This window comes from Tilletiaria anomala, assembly GCF_000711695.1.
Source record: "Tilletiaria anomala UBC 951 chromosome Unknown K437scaffold_90, whole genome shotgun sequence".
In the NCBI taxonomy this organism is placed as follows: Eukaryota; Fungi; Basidiomycota; class Exobasidiomycetes; order Georgefischeriales; family Tilletiariaceae; genus Tilletiaria; species Tilletiaria anomala.
Genome location: NW_013546932.1, coordinates 25648 through 46540, shown reverse-complemented (window position 1 = coordinate 46540; position 20893 = coordinate 25648). Strand labels below are relative to the sequence as shown.

The 20893-nt window shown below is 54.7% G+C and overlaps 11 protein-coding genes across 11 annotated transcripts; 5 read left to right on the top strand and 6 right to left on the bottom strand.

Annotated features, from left to right (window-relative positions):
• Window positions 1-10: 10 nt before the first annotated feature.
• K437DRAFT_295829 (uncharacterized protein) lies at window positions 11-3015 on the bottom strand (the record flags this gene model as incomplete). The annotated part of the gene is made up of 8 exons (XM_013385972.1): window positions 2423-3015; window positions 2140-2285; window positions 1994-2041; window positions 1356-1764; window positions 1072-1203; window positions 716-855; window positions 186-265; window positions 11-121 (listed from the first exon to the last, which is right to left on the bottom strand). Coding segments are annotated over exons 1-8 (1386 nt in total), but the record flags the coding sequence as incomplete, so codon positions are not given.
• Window positions 3016-3423: 408 nt separating this feature from the next.
• On the bottom strand, window positions 3424-4185 carry K437DRAFT_217248 (P-loop containing nucleoside triphosphate hydrolase protein; the record flags this gene model as incomplete). The annotated part of the gene is made up of 1 exon (XM_013385971.1): window positions 3424-4185. A coding segment is annotated over one exon (762 nt), but the record flags the coding sequence as incomplete, so codon positions are not given.
• A 2533-nt stretch (window positions 4186-6718) lies between these two features.
• Window positions 6719-8319, bottom strand: K437DRAFT_188357 (uncharacterized protein). The gene is made up of 7 exons (XM_013385970.1): window positions 7887-8319; window positions 7709-7788; window positions 7535-7627; window positions 7296-7428; window positions 7173-7198; window positions 7014-7101; window positions 6719-6927 (listed from the first exon to the last, which is right to left on the bottom strand). Exons 1-7 carry the CDS (start codon window positions 8083-8085, stop codon window positions 6896-6898), a joined length of 651 nt encoding a protein of 216 aa, XP_013241424.1. The 5' UTR covers window positions 8086-8319; the 3' UTR covers window positions 6719-6895.
• Window position 8320: 1 nt separating this feature from the next.
• Window positions 8321-9170, bottom strand: K437DRAFT_188427 (uncharacterized protein). The gene has a single exon (XM_013385969.1). The coding sequence runs from the start codon at window positions 8978-8980 to the stop codon at window positions 8555-8557; it is 426 nt and encodes a 141-aa protein (XP_013241423.1). The 5' UTR covers window positions 8981-9170; the 3' UTR covers window positions 8321-8554.
• A 905-nt stretch (window positions 9171-10075) lies between these two features.
• K437DRAFT_188330 (uncharacterized protein) lies at window positions 10076-11173 on the top strand. The gene has a single exon (XM_013385968.1). It carries the CDS (start codon window positions 10224-10226, stop codon window positions 10830-10832), a length of 609 nt encoding a protein of 202 aa, XP_013241422.1. The 5' UTR covers window positions 10076-10223; the 3' UTR covers window positions 10833-11173.
• On the top strand, window positions 10858-11188 carry K437DRAFT_258622 (uncharacterized protein). The gene has a single exon (XM_013385967.1). It carries the CDS (start codon window positions 10892-10894, stop codon window positions 11102-11104), a length of 213 nt encoding a protein of 70 aa, XP_013241421.1. The 5' UTR covers window positions 10858-10891; the 3' UTR covers window positions 11105-11188.
• A 790-nt stretch (window positions 11189-11978) lies between these two features.
• On the top strand, window positions 11979-12671 carry K437DRAFT_188337 (uncharacterized protein). The gene has a single exon (XM_013385966.1). The coding sequence runs from the start codon at window positions 12216-12218 to the stop codon at window positions 12603-12605; it is 390 nt and encodes a 129-aa protein (XP_013241420.1). The 5' UTR covers window positions 11979-12215; the 3' UTR covers window positions 12606-12671.
• Window positions 12672-13750: 1079 nt separating this feature from the next.
• K437DRAFT_295826 (uncharacterized protein) lies at window positions 13751-14804 on the top strand. The gene is made up of 3 exons (XM_013385965.1): window positions 13751-13855; window positions 13927-14486; window positions 14581-14804. The coding sequence occupies exons 1-3, from the start codon at window positions 13850-13852 to the stop codon at window positions 14714-14716; spliced, it is 702 nt and encodes a 233-aa protein (XP_013241419.1). The 5' UTR covers window positions 13751-13849; the 3' UTR covers window positions 14717-14804.
• An 8-nt stretch (window positions 14805-14812) lies between these two features.
• On the bottom strand, window positions 14813-16529 carry K437DRAFT_258618 (putative DIC1-mitochondrial dicarboxylate carrier protein). Its single transcript, XM_013385964.1, has 5 exons — window positions 16113-16529; window positions 15695-16009; window positions 15496-15615; window positions 15249-15396; window positions 14813-15174 (listed from the first exon to the last, which is right to left on the bottom strand). Exons 1-5 carry the CDS (start codon window positions 16331-16333, stop codon window positions 15091-15093), a joined length of 888 nt encoding a protein of 295 aa, XP_013241418.1. The 5' UTR covers window positions 16334-16529; the 3' UTR covers window positions 14813-15090.
• A 503-nt stretch (window positions 16530-17032) lies between these two features.
• On the bottom strand, window positions 17033-19065 carry K437DRAFT_258617 (ras-domain-containing protein). Its single transcript, XM_013385963.1, has 4 exons — window positions 18481-19065; window positions 17787-18014; window positions 17617-17697; window positions 17033-17528 (listed from the first exon to the last, which is right to left on the bottom strand). The coding sequence occupies exons 1-4, from the start codon at window positions 18677-18679 to the stop codon at window positions 17395-17397; spliced, it is 642 nt and encodes a 213-aa protein (XP_013241417.1). The 5' UTR covers window positions 18680-19065; the 3' UTR covers window positions 17033-17394.
• Window positions 19066-19153: 88 nt separating this feature from the next.
• Window positions 19154-20772, top strand: K437DRAFT_250052 (uncharacterized protein). Its single transcript, XM_013385962.1, has 4 exons — window positions 19154-19310; window positions 19391-19427; window positions 19498-19706; window positions 19769-20772. Exons 1-4 carry the CDS (start codon window positions 19282-19284, stop codon window positions 20655-20657), a joined length of 1164 nt encoding a protein of 387 aa, XP_013241416.1. The 5' UTR covers window positions 19154-19281; the 3' UTR covers window positions 20658-20772.
• Window positions 20773-20893: the final 121 nt, after the last annotated feature.

Here is a 20893-nt window from a genome sequence, read left to right as displayed (position 1 = left end):
AGCAGCACACTTGCACTGCTCGACCTTGTGTCCTGCCCATCGCTCCGTACGAGCAGGCTCCCAGCCTTGTCCTATGCGGGTTCTCTCCGCGCTGGGCGAAGGCCGCTGCGGCACTTTGCGCCTGAGCACGGCGTGATAGGGCAGCGCGGCGCAAAGATGGGCCGGGTGCCACGACGGTTACGCACCGTGGAGGGGGTATGTGGAGCGAGGGCGGTACGGGGGGTGGTTGGGTGCAGGCGTTGAAGTGCGACACCGAAATGAGCCTCTGTCAATGAACGAATGGAAGGTCGAACAGTCGAGCGAATGAGTACGCAGACGAGGAAGAGGACGATGCCTGACCTGGGACACTATCGAACGTGGGTTGCGAGAGAGAGCAACAACAGCCAGCCAGCCAGCCAGCCAGGAAGGTGGGATGGTGGGCGCGGGCAACCACGAGAAGAAAGGGTTCGCTAGCACCCGCAGCAAAACAGCGGCAAACTACGGGTGGGTCACACTCGCACAGCCAGGGTTATTGCACAAGGACAGTCGTGTTGGACTCGTGTTTGCCATGCACCGCCCAGCGCAGCACACAAGAGATGTGTGTTTTTCCCGTTTCACAGACACGCGCGCGCGATTCCCCATCCAGGGACACTCTCTAGGTGCCCATAGTGCACCCCAGTCAAAACAAACCCTAAAGGGGAGAGAGTGTTCTGCGCAGAACAAACATAGTGCACACTCGCCCAATGCGTCCCGCCGGACGTGCACCGTGCGCAGCCGCATCCTCAGTCGGCGCTGGCCACGAGCCAGTGCGCGAGACGCGGAAGTCGGGACGCGACGCGTCGCGCTTAGAGGCCACACAGCTGCCGCTGCCTGACGCTAGAGTGGTATGGCTGCGAAACGGCACTGCGCCCTACTGTCCCAGACTCCATCCTTGTCTTCTCCGCTTTCGAGTCGCGCACAACCAACATCACGTTGACCACTTGTTCGCCAGGGGATGAGACATCGTCGTCGTCAACAGTCAATGCTCAGCTCGACGTTGTTGGCAATACAGCGGTCAAGGTGCGCCGAGTGCAAGTGCATGTCAACAAGCACCTAGGCTGATGCGGTGCCCAAGCCAGTTGCCAGATAGCACATCGACCGGAAAGTCTTCCGCCGACGTTGCCAGCTCCTTCAAGGCGTTCTCGTCATCCATGTCAGCGTCCTTGCGCGCTGTACAGCGCTGCGCTGCGAGGCATTCACCAGCAGGCCGCGTGAGAGATCGCACAGCTTCGAGTCGTCTCGTCTAACTCATTGAACACCGGAAGCATGCCGTACTGAACTTGTGTCTTCGAACAAGATAATGCTCAACGACGATGGAACACGAATGAGAGACTCACCCTTTCGCTGCTCGCCGGCGGCGGCCACTTCATTCTGCTCCGCACGCTCCTGGTTCCTCTTGACCATCAGCAGCTCGACACTGATCCAGTCGAGGAGGCCCATGCGCTCGGGCCTACTGTACCTGTTGCCGCTCGTTCTCTTACCCTCCGCACCATCCTCCACGTACGCTCCCCCGAATGTCCCCTTCATTTGCTCATCGCTGAGCTCGGCGCGCCCCTCCCACGGCAGGCCATCTGGCGGTGCTTCCGGCCCGGATGGAAGCAGTGTCGGGTTGCGCACCTGCAGCAGGATCGACGCACACAGGGCGTCCAAGCCGATCGCACGCTGTGCGTCGCCAAACTCGGCCGGTGCCTTGTGCGAGAGGTGGTACGACAGGCGGACCTCTCGCACCGACGGCAGGCCCGTATCCTACACTGACAGGATGTTATATCCACGTCCAGTGGGGTGATCCACTCCCGTGACCTGCAGACCTGCCAGCACGGTCGACAGGAAAAAGAGAGAGAGAGAGCTTCCTCGACCGCCAGCTGTACGTGGCCAATGCGCGTACAAGAAGTAGCGGAGCGATCCTATCTCTGGTCTTCGTTTTCTTCGTTGGCTTCTTCAAGCTGCCACTGATGTTGCTTGCATCGTGACTGACCTCCGCAACAGTTTCCCAGCGCGCCTCGGATGTCTTACCGCAGATGCTCTACAGACGATCAGAGAAGTGAGAGAGAGTGCGGAGAGGCTCCCGCGTATCACCGTTTCTTGCACTGCGTACCTGCCTCAAGAGCTAAAAGCGCACACCAGGCTCTTGACCTGCAGCGAGCGCAGATTCCGGGTTGGGTAGACTTTGTTTTCAAGCGGCCGCAGGATCACGTGCGTGCGCTGAATGTCGTCCAGGGAATCTGCAGCTAGTTGATCTGTCTTCTTGGCTGCGTCAACGGACTGCACTTTTGGCTGGTAGAGAAAGTGAATGCTTTATAAGGAGCAGCGCAACGAGCACGAGAGTGCCTCCCTTTAGGAATACTAATTGTCATGACACGGATGCTTGAAGCGCACACGTCTCTCTCAACAATCCTTCATTCACCCGAACAGCCTTCAAGCTTCGTTTCCTTGGGTTTGATGGGTGGCTGCTCAAAATCCTTGCCATCTTTGCCGTCTGCCTCTGCACCCTTGCCACTTCCGTCCTGGGCGTCATCGCCACAACCGTTTGCACCTGTAGACCTCTTCTCACCCCACCCCGACTTGCGTTTCTGCGCCGGCTCCTTGCCGTCATTCTGCGCAGCAGCTCGCTGCTTGCACTTCCCACTGGCGTCCTGGCAGCCGTCGTCTTCTTTGCGCGCGTGGACGCCATGACTCTGGATGACACGACCAGTTGAGCGTGGAGAGCACGAATGGCCAGCCATCATTTCACTGCGCTACATATACATGGCATGGACACCAGTGCTTGCCTCCGTCGTCCGTCCTTTTCAGCCGCGAGCGACGCTTGTTGCTGCTAAAGGCTCGGGGACATGCTAAAGATCGCGGCGTGTTTGCTGATGCGATGTGCTAATGCCGCAGTTCAAGGGTCCTTGTCCTTTCAATGCGGTCACCTTGCTGTCGCGATGCTATGTACTACTATAACCCTAACTCAACCCTACGTCTCTTGTGTCAGGTGTGGAGATTGCGCCTCCTACTGCCTGCATCCGTTTCGTCTCTATCCAACACCCGACAACCAAACCATGGCAAATCTCAGCTCGTGGGTCGTAGCTGCAAGAGGGGGTAACTTAGCTGCTGCGAGGTGCCAATTATGGTCCCTGTGAAGCCAGCATATTGGTATTTCAATTGCTTATTATTAGCTGGGCGTGCGCCTACATGGTCATGCAGCCAGCCCTAACCTGTCTAGGGGTACATCGGCCTTGCACTTGATATTACCGCCGCCGGCCTGCTCCTTCCCTTGTCCGCATGCTTCCTTTCGTCAGCGCCTCCTTTTGTGAGGACTTGCTCCTGCAAGTCCTCCACATGCTTCAGCAGATCCTGGTACGGCACAGCAGCCGTCGGGTCGTCGCCGAGGTGGCCGGCAGCTTTAGACAGTAGGAAGCTGATGAAGAGCTCTTTGAGAAATGCAAAGCTCCAACCTTCGGTTTTACTCGCAATGTGGTCCGCCAAGCTGTCTATGTCGCTGACGCCCGGATTGCTGTATTCCCGCGAGTCAAAGTCGATGCTGGTGTCCCGCACTTTCTCGTAGAGCCACTTGAGGATGAAGCGCTTGCGCAGGTTGTGGTCCGGCAAACCAAATATATATTTGCTGTCAAATCGCGACGGTCGCTTCATGATGGCATCGTCGATCCTCTCGGGGTGATTGGTCGTAGCAATCATCAAGATGCCATCATTGTTCTCCAATCCGTCGACCTCGTTGAGAAAGTACGCGCGCGTCATGTCATTGATGAGCGCATCAAGGTCTTCGAATACGAGAATGCACGGTGAGGTTTGACGGGCCTTGCCGAAGATTGCTGAAATGCTCGGAGGTGCGTGACCGCACGACTTGACGTACAGCACTGGGATGTGAGACATGCTCTTGAGCAACACTTGCAGGGCGCCGGTCTTGCCATTGCCAGGTGGGCCAATCAGCAATAGGCCGCGCTTCCACGGTGCATTGATGGACTTGTAGATATCTCTGCTTTCGAAGAATGTATTGGTATCTCGATGTAGGCGCTTGAGCAGTTCAGGTGACAGGATGAGGTCTGACTCGTTCGTAGCCTGCACTGAAGCGTATAGAGCCTTGCTTTTTTGCCACTGATGCGTGAAAGTCCACAACTCCTTGTCCAGGCGTAGCGCCCAGAGGTGCACTTCTGCCGCAAGTTGTTTCCCAACCTCATCAGAGGGCGAATCGCGGTCACAGATAAATATCGCTTTCCACTCATGGTGTTCTTGACGCCAACTATACTGATGAACATCCAACGTGTGGCCTTGAAAGCGAGTGATGGCGCTGCCGGTTCGGAGTTGAGCCATCACAGAGCCTGACTTTCCAGAATCATCGCCCATCATCCACCTGCTTTCACCGTCATTGGATTCGGTATCGAAATTGCTGTGGCCATCTGAGGACGACCAGGTGTGCACAAAATGGCCCCGGGTTCCATCTAGAAATTCGTCTTGCCCGATCTCTCGGAGATACCCGAGAACATCGATCGTCTTGTCGTACGAAGAGCCAGAGAGCGTGACTAATTCATGTCCTGGCACCAGGTGTTGTGTTCTCTTCCACAATGTAAACAACACATCTGTTCGTTGTGTGTTGAAGATCGCGTCCGAAATGTCGATCGATTCGGTACCAGAAGACTGCATGATGGCTGGGTGGTCTTTGTGGACAGGGAAGAAGCAGGTCGGAATTAAGATGATGACTACCAACTAGAATATTAGAGATGGCAGGCAAGGGAGGTGCTTCAAAATGCACATTGCAATTATCTTGCTATATATAATACCATGCCTTCCATGACCAATAAATTCGAGGTGAGGGACGTGTTGCATGCGTATGACTCATCACAGCGTTTGCGCAGCGAGGCATCTATTGCCAGCCTGTGATGACTACGCATTTGCTACTGCGCTTTTGAGCTTCGCCTTGCATTGTCCTTGGCAGGTCGGCGGCATGAACTCGGTCCGCCGCTTCCAGACGCACGGTCCGGCCCCTCCGCAAATGCAAACTATTTGCATTTTCGCCACCTTGCTCAGGACATAGGAGGAACGACCATGATCAGGTGTCCTACGTCCAGGCCGAATCAGCACGATGGTGAACGCGGGTTGACTCAGCTCCAGCATGGTGGAGGCGCAATGACTGGTACGCATCCTGCAGACTGTAGTTCAACCGAGACCCAAAGAGTTGATTGCTGTTGGCCTCCGAGTCGCGCTTTCCGTCTTGCTTTCTTTCTTTTCGGTTGCATATATATATACATGCTGATGTCATGAACAGGAAGAGAGGGCGAAAAAGATTATAACGAGAAAGGCCACGCACACCCATACATTTTGGTTCCACTCGGGGGGTCTCGTTATATCGAGATTGTTCGTTTGAAATGCAAGGTCTCATTTCTGCTCCAGGGGCGAACGACAATTACCACGGTGCGAACGTCTCGAGCAGCTGTCGGGTCTTTAAAAATGGCTTCCTCAAGTTCTTCTACCGCTTTTAACATCCATAAGGCCGTGCTGGAAGGTGCGAGGTCCTGTCGAAAGAGCCGCTATAGCTCACTGCCTCTGACATGCATTCTTCGATTCTCGTTTGGGTTTCTGTAGGGCAAGTTGGTCTTCTGCGCCAGTATCTTATCTCCGCACCAGAGAAAGAAGTATTAAAACGAATCAACGAGGTCGATTCAGATGGCCGAACGCCATTGCACTGGGCTGCATCGACGGGGACAGCCGAGATGTTCTCCTTGCTCTTGGGTCAGGGTGCAGACGCAAACCTAGACGCCAAAGATGCATCAGGCTGGACTGCACTGATCATTGCCGCATCCGCCGGCAACGGAGATGCAATCCGTGAACTCCTGGCGCGCGGGGCAGACGCAAGAACAACTAACCCGCGTGGCCTGACGCCGCTGCACTATGCAGCGTCCAAGGGCCACGCCGACGTCGGGCGAATGCTACTTGAGCACGGCGCCGATGTCAATGCGCGGGACGGAGCGAAGCAGGTACCGCTGCATCGCGCGTGTACGGCCGGGCACGATGCCTTCGTGCGTGTCCTGCTGACGCCGCCGCCGCGCAAGGACGGCGCGGCGCACGAGAAGACGCGCATCAACCCACAGGACCGGCTCGGCAACACGCCGCTGCACCTGGCCATGGAGAGCGCGCACGGTTCGACGGCGGTGCTCCTGCTGGAGAACGGAGTAGACCGCGAGCGGACAAATGGCGATGGCCAAGCTGCGGAAGACATCGATGGCATCGGCGGACAAGGTCAGCAGCGTGTCAGAGACTATGTGCGGCAGGCTTTCGGTCCGAGGGGGTGATCGACGTCTCGTGCGCGGCAATCATTGCAGCTTATCAACTTCCATTAGCATGTTGTGGACCAATGAGTATCAATTTGGGAGCAATAAGCGAGATGCGTGCGAAACCATGATGTACATCGCGTCGGCCAAACGAAGTCCGAGAGCAAGCGCACAGCTCCCGGCCGCAGCAGGAGCAAGGCGCCACTTGGGCTCAAGAGAGCTCAGCGAGCAGCCCAGATGTCCACACAGCGAGCCGGCCATGGCTGCGGGTAATATGGTACATCAGCACACGCGCCAGGTCTGAGAAGTGGAGAGAGTGGCTGTACGGTGCGCAGAGTAGGGAGGACTAGAGGTGACCGTGATATTGAAGATAATATGATGAGCATGGAAAGTGGTCGAAGTGCGATGATCTCGGGAAACAACGAAAAAAGTGTGCGCCATCCGCGCGTCATCAAGACCGCGTATGAATATTGACGGGTTGTTTGGAAGAAGGTGCATGTGCGTCAATGGAACCGTGTAAGAGAACCAGGTGCGACGCAGAGCATGCCGAAGAATGGGGCCGGCCCCACACTCTGGCGCTGCTCGCCGTCAGCGCTTGTACTTTGACTCAAGCCTTAGCCCTTGAGGTTGTATGGACCGAAGAGCTCTGCGGTAATACACATGCAGGGACGAAAGCAAGATCAGTTCCCTGCAGGATACGAGCAAAGTGCGCGTGAAACCAAGGGCACTCACGGAGATTCCATGGGTTCGGCTTGCTGTTGTGGAACATCTTCAAGCCGTGGATCCTGCCCTCCTTCAAGGTACCAGATGGGGAAAGGCGCTGCAAGATCAAAAGTAAGAGGGTCAACTGTGCACGCCATGTTCGCAAAGGGTTGTCCCAATTGAACGCACCTTGAATGCAGACTTCGTCAAGTCGACTGGGGGAGAAAATGAGAACCCCAGCAAAGGCAACAGACCTTGTCAGCCACTATCGAAGCGAGCAAGGGTATACTTGGCGGCAGTCTCGACACTCACCGTGGTTCTTCCCGCAGCCAGCACACTTGTCGACAATACGAACGGATACGCAGGCGTTTCCGCGGCAAAGGTCAATGAACTCGCCGCATTTGGGCCCTCCATCCCATCCAGCCATGACTGCGCCAATGTGGTTCTGCAAGAGCGGGCGCGCGCGATGAAGAGGCACGGATTCGTCATCAGTACTCCTGCAAGACCAGAGGATGGAAAGAGAGAAATGTAGAAAAGGTGCAGGTACTCACACCGTTATGGGGGTTCCACTTCCCGTTACCGCACTGGGGGTTCTTGAGGTCGTTTGAGGCGTACCAGGTGATCTGGCAGTCTCTGACCCAGAGCTGCGCGCATTGCAGGGACTGTCAGCACACACATGCCCAGCCCCGCACGGAAGATGTGCCCTGCACATATCGGCCACTCACCTTCTTGCCGGGCTGATACTTGTGAACGCCCACTTTCTTTGACTTGTGCTTCTTTGCGTGTCGAGCGTGGAACCTGCGACCTGTGGTCCGCAGACGCATGCGAAAGAGCGAGACGCAAGTCACATGGTTAGCTGTCTGCCAGGCCGCGCTACACCTCGATTCCTCGGCTACTGCTCACGGGCCAGTCCCTCATCCTCGATATCATCATCGTCAGGGTCTGCGCCGCCGTTGATGAAACGGATCAGGTTGCCGTCATCGTCATTTGCGCCCGGAGCATGGTCGAGGACTTCGTTCAGGATCGTGCTGTTCTCAGCCATGCCTGACATGACAGCCAGCGCGGCGGCGAGGAGGAAAGCGAGCAGGGTGAGGCGTGCCATTGCTGTTGGCTTGACTCGGGGAGGATCTTTGCTCTGAGGTGGTGGTGGTGTTAGCCTTGTTTTAGCAGGGAAAGGGCTCTCAGAAAGGAGAGATTCAAAGCGACCTCAAGCGCGGTCGAAGCGGATGCGAAGTAAAGAGCGACGAACCAGGAAGCAATCGAAGGGCTTGCTGCCTACCAAACGAGCGTGAGTAAAGGCTTGTCGCCGGAGGGATGACCAAGACAGGAGTAAGCCGGAGCTGATGCACTATGGAGGGGGGACAAGGAGAAGCGAACGGTGTGTGAGATGAGAAAGAGATGAGGAGATGTAAAATGGATTCCAAGGTCAAAGCCAACGGGATAGGAGTATTGGAGTGAGGTTGTGAGGAAGTGCATGAACAGAAGTTGGAAGGGGGGGGGCTTGGAAGGAGCGCACACAACAATCACTTGAATCTCTAGACCCCTCAGACGCTCATGTTCCAGGCTCCCTGTTATGCAACTCTGCAATACACGCTGCTAGCTGCACCCTCCGCATCGGCCCTCTCTCTTATCTGCAGAAGAAGCGAGCGATGGAGTGCAGGGCTCCGCCAAGACTCCTGGTGAACCCAATGGCTTGCAATCATCGAATGTCGCCCGCAGTTGTTGCACGACGTAGCAGTCGTTTGATTGCAGCCCGAGTCCCGCGCGTGCGAAGAATTCACGGGGTTGCTCCTACTTCGCTTCATTCCTGTCCTCTGCTTTGGGGCAATGGACAAGAATGCCGAGAAATGAAAGCAAGCCAGAAAGAGAGAGATATCTCTGCGTTCAGCGGCGCCACGCCACTCCTGTTGCAGGATTGTTTTCGAGGCAAGTAGACGCACTTTGCTGGTGTTGCTACCGTCAAACGAGAGCAGAACGGGCATTCGTGCTGTCTCCATGTTCCATCATTCCATAGTCTTAGGCTGCACGCTCTTGCCTGAAAGGGCAGGATGGCAGTTGCCGCTGGAATTCAGGTGGCACGGATCCACAGTTGTTCCTGGCGCCCTCGATGTCGAGTTACTATGTAGCGGCGTAACCCTTCCAACCCACTCCCAACGTGCCACAAAACAATGAACAAAATTGTGCAGACGATCACTGGGGTCGAGAGCGCACTGTACACTGGACAGTGCTGTCATGTGATACTGCTTTTATGAGAAGGGGTAGGCGGAAAACAGAGACAAAATAGTGTTTTAGGTCTGGCCATAGGGAATTGGACGAACCACGCGGTGAGAGTCCAGAGGCTGGAAACTGGAGAGGACTGCTTGAGAGAGAGCACAAATGGGGGCGCCAAGAAGTGCTTTGACAGTCAGCGAATGCGGAGCGATCTCTGGCCTGCAAACGTCTAAACAGAGTATTGACAGTGGGTGTGTTGTTCAGTGTGGCGATGGTGGCTGTGTTCACCTCGTACAGGCGACAGCTCTGGGGTGGTGGCTGGTGGGATCATTACGGGAAAGGGCAAAAAAGCCCCGGAGTGAGCCACTGTCGCGCCTCCAAGCAGTAGACAAGAGGTGCCAGCTGGTGCGGAAAGCGGAATAATTCCTAAATGTGCAGGCGCGACGCGCGTAATTTGCGTCATCGCGATTTTTTGCTCACCTGCTTGAACACTTTTTACGCGCCAACTCCTCACGGATGGAATGCAAGCAACTGATGCCTGTTGCCAGGTGGCCTCCGCAAGTTTGCTGGCACCTGGCGGCTATATCAATATGTTTACATAGGCTAAACATTCGCCATATCCCAATTTGGTTCTACCCAACACCTCAGCCATATATCTGCCCTCTTCCTTTCACCGTATGTTCAAGTCTGTATCCGCGTCTTCACCGTTCTCATTTTGGTACCGTTCGATAGGTCATCTCCGTCGCTTTCTGCCGATGTACTTTTCTCCGCCTTTTGATCCGCAAGCCGGGTTCCAAAGCTGGCCTATCCAGCATCTTGCTTGTTCTGACCTTCTCCAACATTTCCCCCTCCGCTCGCTGTTGCGGTTGCAGCCAGCACGCGCGCGTCCCGTACGCTAGCACATACATGCTTCATTGTCAAATTTTGCCCCGTTTCATTTCGCTCATCCGTATTTTTGTCTGACACTCCCGCACGTCGACCACTTATGCGTCGTGCTGAGAACCGGATTTCACCCTACCCGTGTGCTTCATGGGGTCGGGGGTCAGGACTCATAAGAACTCGGGACTTGGGAGCACACCCAGTGTGTCGTCGAATCCTGGGGACCGACCCGCACTCTTCAGTGCGGCTTCGGCATCAAATTGCACCACTTGGTCCTTCTATCTCTTTCCACTCCAGCTCCATATGTTGACCCGTTTGTATCGACCCTTCATTCACGTCACTTTGCATCTACTCAATTGTTTGCTCGCCTTCAATCAGTCGATCTTTGCGCCGTCCACATGGAGCGCAACATCACAAACTCTCCTTGCCGCGGGTTTAGGTCCTGCCCGTCCGCTCACAAGGTTCGCCCCAAGTCGCGGCAACCCGTCCTGTTCTCAGAGCCCCTCCTTTCACAGTGTGCCCATACTTCATGCCGTATCCGCGATTGCTTCGGTTCTCCTTTTGGCACCATTTAATAGGTCGTCTTCATTTCCTGTCACCAGCTCGCTTCCATCCAAGCACCTGTTATCCATCGTGGCCGCCATTTATTCTTTCTCCTCTTCGGTCAGGTCTGCTCTGCGCGCTTCCCCTTCGACTCGTTTGCTGGGCCGGCCTGCTTCCGCAATTTTTTCTCCTAGATACCCTGCTGTCGTGGTGTGACCGTACACTCCGATTATCCACGTCCCCTGATCGCGCACTTTTCGACATTGCGTCTGCTGATGACTTTGTTCTTGGCTACTATTCAATCAGAGCGCCGTGACTTTGAAGCCGCGCAAACTTCGGCTGCATTTTCCATGGTCATAGCAACCTGCCTAGGCATCCTGTTACCCGCTCCCTGTAAGCACCGGGAGCACGATACATACATCGCATGTGCGAATACTCGGTCTAGCCCACTATCCAAGCGCGTGTCCCGTCACTCGGCATTCTCTTGATGCTCGAACCTTTTTGCAGGTCGACGACTTACTTCCCGAAGGTGACCGCCTGGCTCACGCCAAACCCTTAATCATGTTTCCCGCCATCTTCCATTCAATTTTTTTTACCTTGTCAACGGGCTTCCATCGAGGACTCAATGGGCCTAGCACCCAGGTATGACTGTCCGCCTTTGTTCGCTGCGGCATCTGTAATCTCCTCAGCGGTGGGAATTTTCGGCGGCAAGTCTTTCCTGGCCGGGAGGCAGGTTTTTAGTCACAGGTTGGATTGCATGTAGTGGATGCTACGAAGCACGTCCTCGCTCGAGAGGTAAGGCTGATGCTCAAGATACTTCCCAATGAGGTTTCCGAATTACACCAAGTGGCTCATGGATTTGCACAGCGGTGCTGTTACTCTTTACGTGTCGATATCTTATGCAAACTCATACCAGTGTCGGAGGAACTCAACAAGCATATTCTTCAAACTGCTGCTTGCTCCGTACCTAATGCGGTGACGGGCTCGTAGTAAGGGCAGAATGAAGTAAAAGGGGCTTTGTAGGTGTGGATATTTGTCCCGTTGCGGCTTACCGGGGGTTCTTTGCCCAGAAAAAAACGCGCACATTGGCCATCCAACCGAAACCGCCAATCGCAGCCTCAGCATGAGAAGAGAGTCCCGTTTGCAGCAAACGAAGGCCACAGAAGCTAAAAGCTTTGCGATGCTGGATGCTTTCTCGGCACGCGATCTGACCGCATGCTGCTTACAAGAGCACGATGTGCGCGGCCTCTACTGAATGCACCGGTCCTCTTAATCTGCAGATGAATCAAAGGTGTTGGGACATCGACGAAGATGGAGTTGGCCTGTTTGGACGGTGGTAAGTCATTTCCGGAAGAATTGAGAGTCACTTTGCATCGCCGGGTGGTGACATGCGCCGAATCGCTTTCTTCGAGGGTCCAGATATTCTACTTGCTGCGCTTTTCAGGGGACATTGAATCGGTTCAGTGTTAAGCGCCACTTGCCGTGAACCTGTTCAGGTCAATTCAAAGCTAGTGAATGGGTATTCGTTAGTACTCGACGCTCCGCCAGGCCGGGCAATGCTTGGAAGTACGAATCGGCAGCTAGGTAGGATCAAGGGAGATGGTTTCGCTTTGCGAAAAGTTTAACGGTGAAGAGGCAGACATACGCGATCACGTTGCCATTCTGCTAGAAATGCCGCTGAAAGAACATGGCATGCTTGGGGTTAAGTCATTACAACGCACTCTGCAACCAGAAGAGGTGCTCGAACAGCGTCGAAATGTCTCGTGGACCACGTTGGTCGTGCACGTGGGCTCAAAAGGCCAAAGTCATGAGCAATCCCATCGTCCATATTACGAGGAGGCAGAGACAGAAAGTGGAGCCGACGGTGGCGACGATAGCGTGGACAACGCTACAACGCAGCCAACAACGGAAACAATGTTGACAAAGGATCATTATGATAACCCGGTGCAGTCTATGTATATATCAAAAGAATCCGGCCGCTGTTCATGATTCATGCTTCATCGCCTTATTGATCCATTCGACTGTCACGAAATTTGCGCCATGCCATCGCCCATGGCCCACATGCTGTCACAACCATCACATTTTCCCCCGATGCTTCCGATGGTGAAACAGGTGACGTTCTCAAAGTTTAGCTTCAGATATTGGTTTTTCACGACTCATGCGAAAACTTGACCATATCCAACGCAAGGGTACAGGCCTCTGGTACACATGGGGTAACGTATGTATGTGTGTAGTCGTCATACTGACAGTTTGGCATTCTTGTATTAATAGCTTTCGGCAGCGAAAGTTGCGAAGTAAAAAGAGCAAGAGCATGCTTTGAGCCATACGTTGATCAGTGTTGATATATTGACCGAATCGTCACAATGACATTCCATGAGACGGCCGCGTGCCGAACAGAAAAGATCATTGTCGAAGGATCACGTGATATAATTGATGCTTCTGCACCGTTCCGCCCTTCCAAGCCAAAATTTTCCGAAGGATGTCGAAAGTCTGATCGACCGAATATATAGTTGTGTTTTGGGAAGAACTCCTTCTTCCCTTCTTTTCTCTTCTCCCAAGGAGCCGAATGGGCGTTGCACGCGGGTCTAGGTATTCTCGACTCTTGCGTTCGCACCCAGCTCCGTCAGATTGGGAGGTGTAAAATCAGGTAGCTTCTTGCCCTTCTCCTTCGGGAGGTGGGCATGAGTGAGCGAGTCTGTACACCTGTTCTCACGGCTTTGACCCTGACGGCGACTCCAAGATAGATCTTTTCTCCTGTACGCTTGTGGACCCGGGCTCTCCTGGCGTCGTAGTCGAAAACATGTCGTTGATCGCGGTGCTTCTCCTTCGGGGGATGCCTGCTGATCCGGCATGTGGGCTGGTATTCCATGAGCAGGGGGAAAGGTCCCTCTAATTTCAAGGCGGTTGATCGATGCAGCTATGCTGCCGTTGACCAAAAGCAAAACCTAGAGGGGAACAATCCATAATATCGCTCGCTGTCATGCGAAGCTATGACACGCATGTATTTATGTGAAGGACTTTGTCTGCGATGAAGAATATTCCACTGGCCCTGGCATGGAGTCCGCAGCGTGTCTTTTTTTCAACACCGACTGCATTTGGGTCGAAAGCACATCCCTTTCAAGGATCTGTTACATGAACTTTACATGCATTATCTGCTTCGCCACTTTGTCCATCTTCATCTGCAGCATCATTGTCCCCAGATAGCACGCGAAAGACTGCATCATTGATTTGAGATGGCTGTGAGTCGCTCCGCCTCGGAGCCCGGAAGCTTAGACTGCCTATACTGACCAGAAAGGCGGTGCGCTCGCAGATCAAGTCGCGCAAGAATGGCGGGTCGGCTGCTTCAGGCGGCAAGAAGCCCTCCTCATCGTCTTCCAGCTCAAACAGCAAACTGAAGAAGGCCGTGTCGCCTACAGCTGCCCTAAAGCGAAGAGTTTTCAAAGCACCTTTGCGCACTACTCGCGACGGCAGCAGCGGCAATGTCACACCCCCAAGCGCTTCAATCGGCGCCACCGTGACTCTAGACCACGGGCCACTTGGGACGCAAACAAAAGCAGCGAAACGTGCCGCGCGCAGGCGGGAGCTGCTTTCGCATGCACCTGCTGGATCGTTGGCACTCGCATCGTTGCCGCCGCACACCATGAGCAAGTCGGCGCTCCGGCGCGCGAAGCGTAAACAGCACGAGCAGCTCGCGGGCAACGCGCAGGGGCTCGGCGACCTCGAAATGGCGATGGAGGAGGTGGAAGATGCAGTGCAGGAAGAAGAGGTGGAAAGGGAGGAGGAAAAGAGGAACGAGGGTAAGATAGGCGCCGTCGAGAATAATGAAGCAAGCTCGGCTGGCTTTTCGGTCAAGCAGAGGAAGAAAGTGCTGTGAGTAAGAGTGCCTTTTGAGCAGCGGGCACAAACATCCTCCCACTCGCACGCATGGATGTTGACTGGTTTGTTAATCACTCCGTGCTCCCAGGGCGCAAGAAAAAGCTCGACAGAACGCGATCTTGGGCGACCTGTCAAAAACGTCTTCCCCATTCGCAGCGCTACGGCAGCACGCACAAAACTCTCTCATCTTCGAAACCCAGCAGCAGGCACGGGGTGCACGGTAACTTGAATTTGCACGTGGGTGCAGCTCACGATATCAGTCTTTGGGACTTTGTGTATTCCTCGTCGTCTCTGTAACATATTGTTACCCTGCAAATTGTGTACTAGTATACAATGCGAATGTATCTCTACCGTGCTTTCGCTCATGCTGTGAGGATTCTCGTTCTGGCGTCCGTGCCTAGATGAAGCAGAAGTGGGTGGTAGATGGTGAGGTTTATTGCGACCTTGAGGGCATGTATTTTCGGCTCTATTGTTGCGTCCAAATCGTTCTTCGCTCAATCACGAGCAGTGCGAAAGTTCTGCCCTCGGGCAGAGCATTTCGATGGAGATATGTAGCGCCAGCTGTCTTGTCGAGATGACAGAAGCTGTATAAGGCTGCTCACGCAGACACGAGAGTACCCTTTCCACGAGACCAGTCGACAATCAGTCGCAGCTTCTCGAGTGTGATAAACATGATTATGGTCTGATGTCATAAGCAAAACCCGTGAGTCAATCAGCTTTCTCAAATAGGCGTCTCGAGGGGCCGATGGAGCTCACGTTGGGTGATAAGCGGATCCACGCGGGCATGAAGCCTCTAAAAAGGAAGCCGGGCCCTTCCCGTTTAAGTGCAGCTTTGAGAGCACTAAAGCCGTGATTGCCGCCGTTCCCGTTGTCGTTGCCGTTCATAATCCGTGCCTTGATGACACTACGTAGAGGAAGAGAGAGCAGGTTAAAGGCGACCAGATAGAGAAGGCTAGCATCAGATGGTTTCTGCAGTGCATCGGCCTCAGGTTGCAAAGCTCACTCTGCTGGGGAGCATACCGTCGTCGCGACTGTGCCAGCGAGGAACGACGCGCTGAAATGCAGCCATGTTCCTTCTGCGTACAAGCCCGAGCTTACGAGCGACTCTTTGAACATGTCATATCTGTTGAAGCCAGGCGAGAGCATGCAATCGTCATCAGCAATCGGCTCTTCAATGTGTCCATAATCGTGGTTGAACTCACGTCGCTAGCTGACTCGCATTCATGAGTATGGCGCGTACTACGTTCGGCGTGAGGCCCCTGAATAGGCTTGTAGGCCCTTCTTCTTGGAAGACGCGTACGAGCCCCGTCAAAGCGTTCGAGTAGTTGTATCGCTTCTGCGAAGGCAGGTTGAGATCGGAGGTCATGCGTACGAGCAATACGTCCGCTGGATTCCCCGCCAAGCCGCCCGCTGCTCCTGCAAGGCTTGCGCACAGTGCCATCTTCCACGCTGGTAGTGGGCCTTTGCTGTCGCTTGGGGACCGCAAATGCTCCTTCAACGCATCGTAGGCTCCGAATCTATACAGAGGGCGAGGACACGCGCAAGGGAAGAATTGTTCGGTCGTGCGCTTTTCCAATGTCCCTTTCCAGCAGTCGGTAGTGGTCACTCGCATGCACTCACCTGACAACGCTATATGTCATCTGCCGAAGCAAGCTAGCCGTCAGGCCAACATAAAGTCCGGGTATCCCCTCCTTCTTGGCAGTCTGCACCAAAACGGAACCCATGCCTTGCTTCGTCTTTGCCGTCTGCATGCGATTCTTGACGGCATCGAGAGGATGTGTAAAGCATGCTGCTATCGATGCAGCTGCGCCGCCGAGCCAGAATGGATACTGTGTCGGCATGCTGTTGACGCCAGGGTAAAGATTCCAGCCAGAGCGAGAGGCGAACGTGGGATCGGTCGGTGACTCGCGCTCGTGGATGATGGCAAAATGTGAGGCTGCGGCTATCGTCCTTTCATGACAGGCGTTCCCTCCGACCACGAATTCAGATACGGTGTAAAATCTCTATCATGACCGAGAGCGCAATTTTTTCGTAGAACACGATGATCTTAATGCAACCAATTGCCAATACGAACGGCCTTTCCTGCCTGGAGCCATTTAAATTTTTTGTTGCCGGCAATCAGGGAAAAGAAAAGTCGGCGTGATGTGTACGCCCGCACGTGGGCAGAGCACACCTGTGGCAGTTCCGAACGCACAGGCGTACACTCGCCACGCCACGCCGCCATCCGATCTTCTGTCCGATGGCAGTCACAGTCGTCGGCAATCTGCACACAACATACACGCCCCTTACCACCCTACGGTCATGTATCTTTTTCTTGGCTCAAGTGCTGCTAGCGCCGGATCACACACAGATGGCAGCTTGTGGTCTAGTCGAGACGCTTCTCCTCCGGTGAAAGACAGGCGCGTGTCATCCCAGTCCGGGGCCATCCGGCTGGCTATAACGCAACCAGGCTCCAAGATAGCAAGCCTTATGTTGAAGGTATCTCAAGCACCACTGTTCTCGGTTCGCTGACGCGGCCACTGGCACACCGCTAAGATGAAACATGTTCCTTTCATGCAACTTATTTCAACGTTTGCCAGGGAGAGAGAATTCTCCAGATTTGCAAGGGAAACCATGTACAGCATACGGAATACGTAGTACAGTGCAGATAACGGAATGGTGCCGGACGCGAGCCGATTACATGTCTTCTTTAGAGAGATGTGCTGCTGAAAGCCGGGAATGAGATACCACATGCCATCGTCGGGTCCAACGAGTGCCCAGCCTGAAGTCAAGTGCTTCCTGCTGTGGTCGCAAAGAAGATTCGGGTTGAAGCGCCTCCTGCTTCCAGTGAATTCCCGATATTGGTTTGATGCGACTAGGCCGCTAGCAGTAGGTTCAGCAGTATCGTGAACGAACAAACGGATTAGCAACAGCCGCCCTTCTTCTCTGCGCCGCCGTCGTTCGCGCTCGGCTGCACAGTGATCGTCTCGCCTCCCGAAGGCCGGATCACGTCGTCTGACGACTGCAGCGCCTTGTTTGAGACGATGCGGTAGATTTCTACGAAGTTGAGGGAGGTAAAAAGCAAGCTGTCAGCCTTTGAAGGTGAAGTTTGGTGCACTGCCCGCATGGCATGGACTTGACTCGCCTGTGAGGATGTTCTGGAACGCCTGCTCAACGTTCGATGCGTCTAGCGCCGAAGTCTCGATGAAAGAAAGGTTGTTCTCCGCTGAGAATATGCAAAGCAGGGTCGGGGCAGGGTTCAGTAAGCAAGTGCCGAGGTGCATAGTGCCAAGTCCCACAATGTTGATAGCTCACCAGCAAATGCCTTTGCCTCGTCTGTCGGCACTGCCCTCAAATGGCGCAAATCGCTCTTGTTCCCGACAAGCATGATAACAATGTTGCTGTCCGCATGGTCCCGGAGTTCCTTTAGCCACCGTGAGACGTTGACGTATGTTGGATGCTTGGCAATGTCATAGACGAGCAGAGCGCCGACGGCCCCTCGGTAGTATGCGGATGTGATGGCGCGGTAGCGCTCTTGGCCGGCTGTGGTACGGAATGAGGCGAAGGTGGATCGCGTCCGTCAGAACTTACTTTCCAAAAAGGGAGTAACAGGCGAAGCGAGAATAGCTAAGAATGAATCCATGGCAACAATGACCAGGCCCACAAGTCGGAAGACAGCTGCTGGTCTGGAACACACCTGCTGCTTTTCAGAGCTTCGAGCATCGCTGCCCCACCAGCTCAACTCCTTGGCTCATACAGCATTATCGCGAGCATCCCGATACCCCGAGTGAGCCTAATGCCATTCATTAAGCTCCTTGAAAGCATTGCCGCGAACCAGGACCAGTTCTGAGGTCACGCAGCATCATTGCAATCATCTCCCCGCCCCAACGTCACACTGGAGAGTGCGTCCTCTTTGCTCCCCTGCTCCTGCGTATGCTTGTTCTTCTGCAGGGGCAGACAGACCCCCATAGATCCAGTGCCCCAGCAGCATGGTACCAGTAAAACCCACCTGTGTCCCAGATCTGCGCCTTGACAGTCTTGCCATCGACAGCGATGCTTCTCGTCGCAAACTCGACGCCGATGGTGCTCTTGCTCTCCAGGCTGAACTCGTTGCGCGTGAATCGCGACAGTAGGTTGGACTTTCCCGTGCCAGAGTCTCCGATAAGGACGACCTTGAATAGGTAGTCGTAGTTGGATTCGGCAGCCATTGTCGTCAAGCCTGCTCAAAGTTCACCTTGCGTCGTTGGGATCTCTTTCTTGGTGAATAAGAGGAGCGGACGGGAAAGGGCGAATTCTGCGTGGTCGGACGGGCCAGCAAGTCAGACTTCCTTGGGGGTTCAGCAGGGGCTTGATGATTTCGAAGATGTCAATCGAGCGTACCGCGGATGCTGAGAATGGGTTAGGTCAGGTTTGGGACCGGGTGGTATATTGACAAGGTAACAACGACGAGACCAAATGGGGGCAGGCCGGCAGCGCGGGATACCTATGACGGACACTGCTGCAATGCTTGGTGTACTTTTGGCATGACAGGCGGGCCTGTGACGCGGAAACGGTAAGTCAATCAAACAGGCGTAGTGCCCCACGCTGCCTCCCACACTTGCATCTTCTCCCTCGCGGCAGCGTCCCTCTATCACAAGAAGTGTTGTGCAAGAGTCAACAAGGAGAGCATGCGCTTGCATCTCCTTTTCGTTGTCACAAATTACAGGCTGTCTTTGCACCTTCAACATCAAGCATCGCTCCAGAAGTCGATTGCTGGAGCAGCTGCTGTGGCTGTCAGTAAAAGAGGAAATTGCTCTCACGATTCGCCGAGATGTATCATCCGTCTCGCGGTGGCACGAGGTGAGCTGCTAATCAAGCCTGGCTCTCTACTGCGGTGCGATTGGGTACATGCTGACACCGTAATACTTCTCTTTGCGCAGGGGCGGTGCTGCTGAGTTCAGCTGGGAATCAGTCAAAGTGAGTTGCACTCTGAAAACATGTGCAACGTTTTTTCGAGCCGCGCTGACGCCCACGCGCATGCGACCAGAATGACAAAGACCGCGAGCATTATTTGGGGAACACAATCATGGCCGCCACAGGCCGATGGCAAAAAGGCAAGGACATCACATGGTACAATAAAGACAAGGCGAAGGGGGACGCAGACGCTGGCCAAGGGAGCGAATCATCGCTAGAGAAGCGTCGGAGAGAACTAGAGGAGCTCAAGCGAAACGAAGAGGAAGCAATTGCTGCTGCATTGTAAGTGTACACACACATGTTTTCTGGCTTGCACGAGTTCCATGCTTACATCTCCTGAACAGAGGCTTTAAACCGCGTGCAAACCCTCTGCTGAGCCGGTCCGAAGGATCCAACTCTCGGGTAGGCTCCGCTCTCCTTGTCGGCTCATCTTCAAGTGCGACTGCAGCAGGCCAGCGTGCGTCTGCAACAGGTACAAATCAGATGACCATTGACCCGTCGCGCTCGCGTTGGAATGCTTCGGCAGGCGACTCATCTGCCGCAGGAGGATCGAGCGAGCTAGAAGCCAAGCTCAGCAAGGAAGAGCGCAGAGCGGCGAGGCAACTGGCCAAGATGGAGGTTAAGGGCAAGTTGCGCGACGAGAAGGGCAAGGGAAAAGAGCGCGAGGGATGGCGTCCCAGCAGACGACATAACCGCGATAGGCATCAGGAAGATCAGGGGGGCATGTCGTCTCGCAGCCACCATCGACATCCCGATCGATATCGTACTTCGCGGCGCGAAGAGGATAGCAGCGGCGACGAGCGCTATCGCAGGGAGCGCGACTCGTATCGCTGTGCCAGACACGGAGAGTCGCGCCAAGAACGAGAAATCCGCGGGGACCGTCACGATCGCGAGCGGGACGGCAAGCGAGCAAGCCATTGCGAGGAGCGATACGCTGAGCGCACATCACGCGAACGATCACATTCGCACTCGCGATCTCGGTCTCCCCGACGCGACAGCCGCGATCACGACAGGAGATATGATGAGGCGCGACACAGCAGCAGCAGGGGTTATCGGGAGGGTCGCAGCCACGAGCGTGATGTGCGTGATCGCGGGCCTGCGCACTGCAAGGAGAGAAGCAAAAAGCGGAGCCCTGGTCGCTCGCTCTCGCCGCCGCTCAGCATTCGCCGGCGCCAGGGTCAGGACGATATTGAGGATCCGGATAAGACACCGACGTATCCTCGGCGAGGGTGACCCCTCCATTTGTACTTGCCATGTGATCAGCGCGCCATCTGATGAATGCTACATATATACAAAGCACTCCTCTGTACGGCACTGCACAAGGGAATGCCTGAGCGGCCTTTGGGAGGGTTTACTTGAAATGTATTGCGGATTGCGCAGCCTCCCTAAACCGGTGCAAGCCCGTCGAGAGCAGTGCACTCATGGCCTATGCAACTGCCTCCAGTTTTTCCAAAAAAAAAAACCCCCGT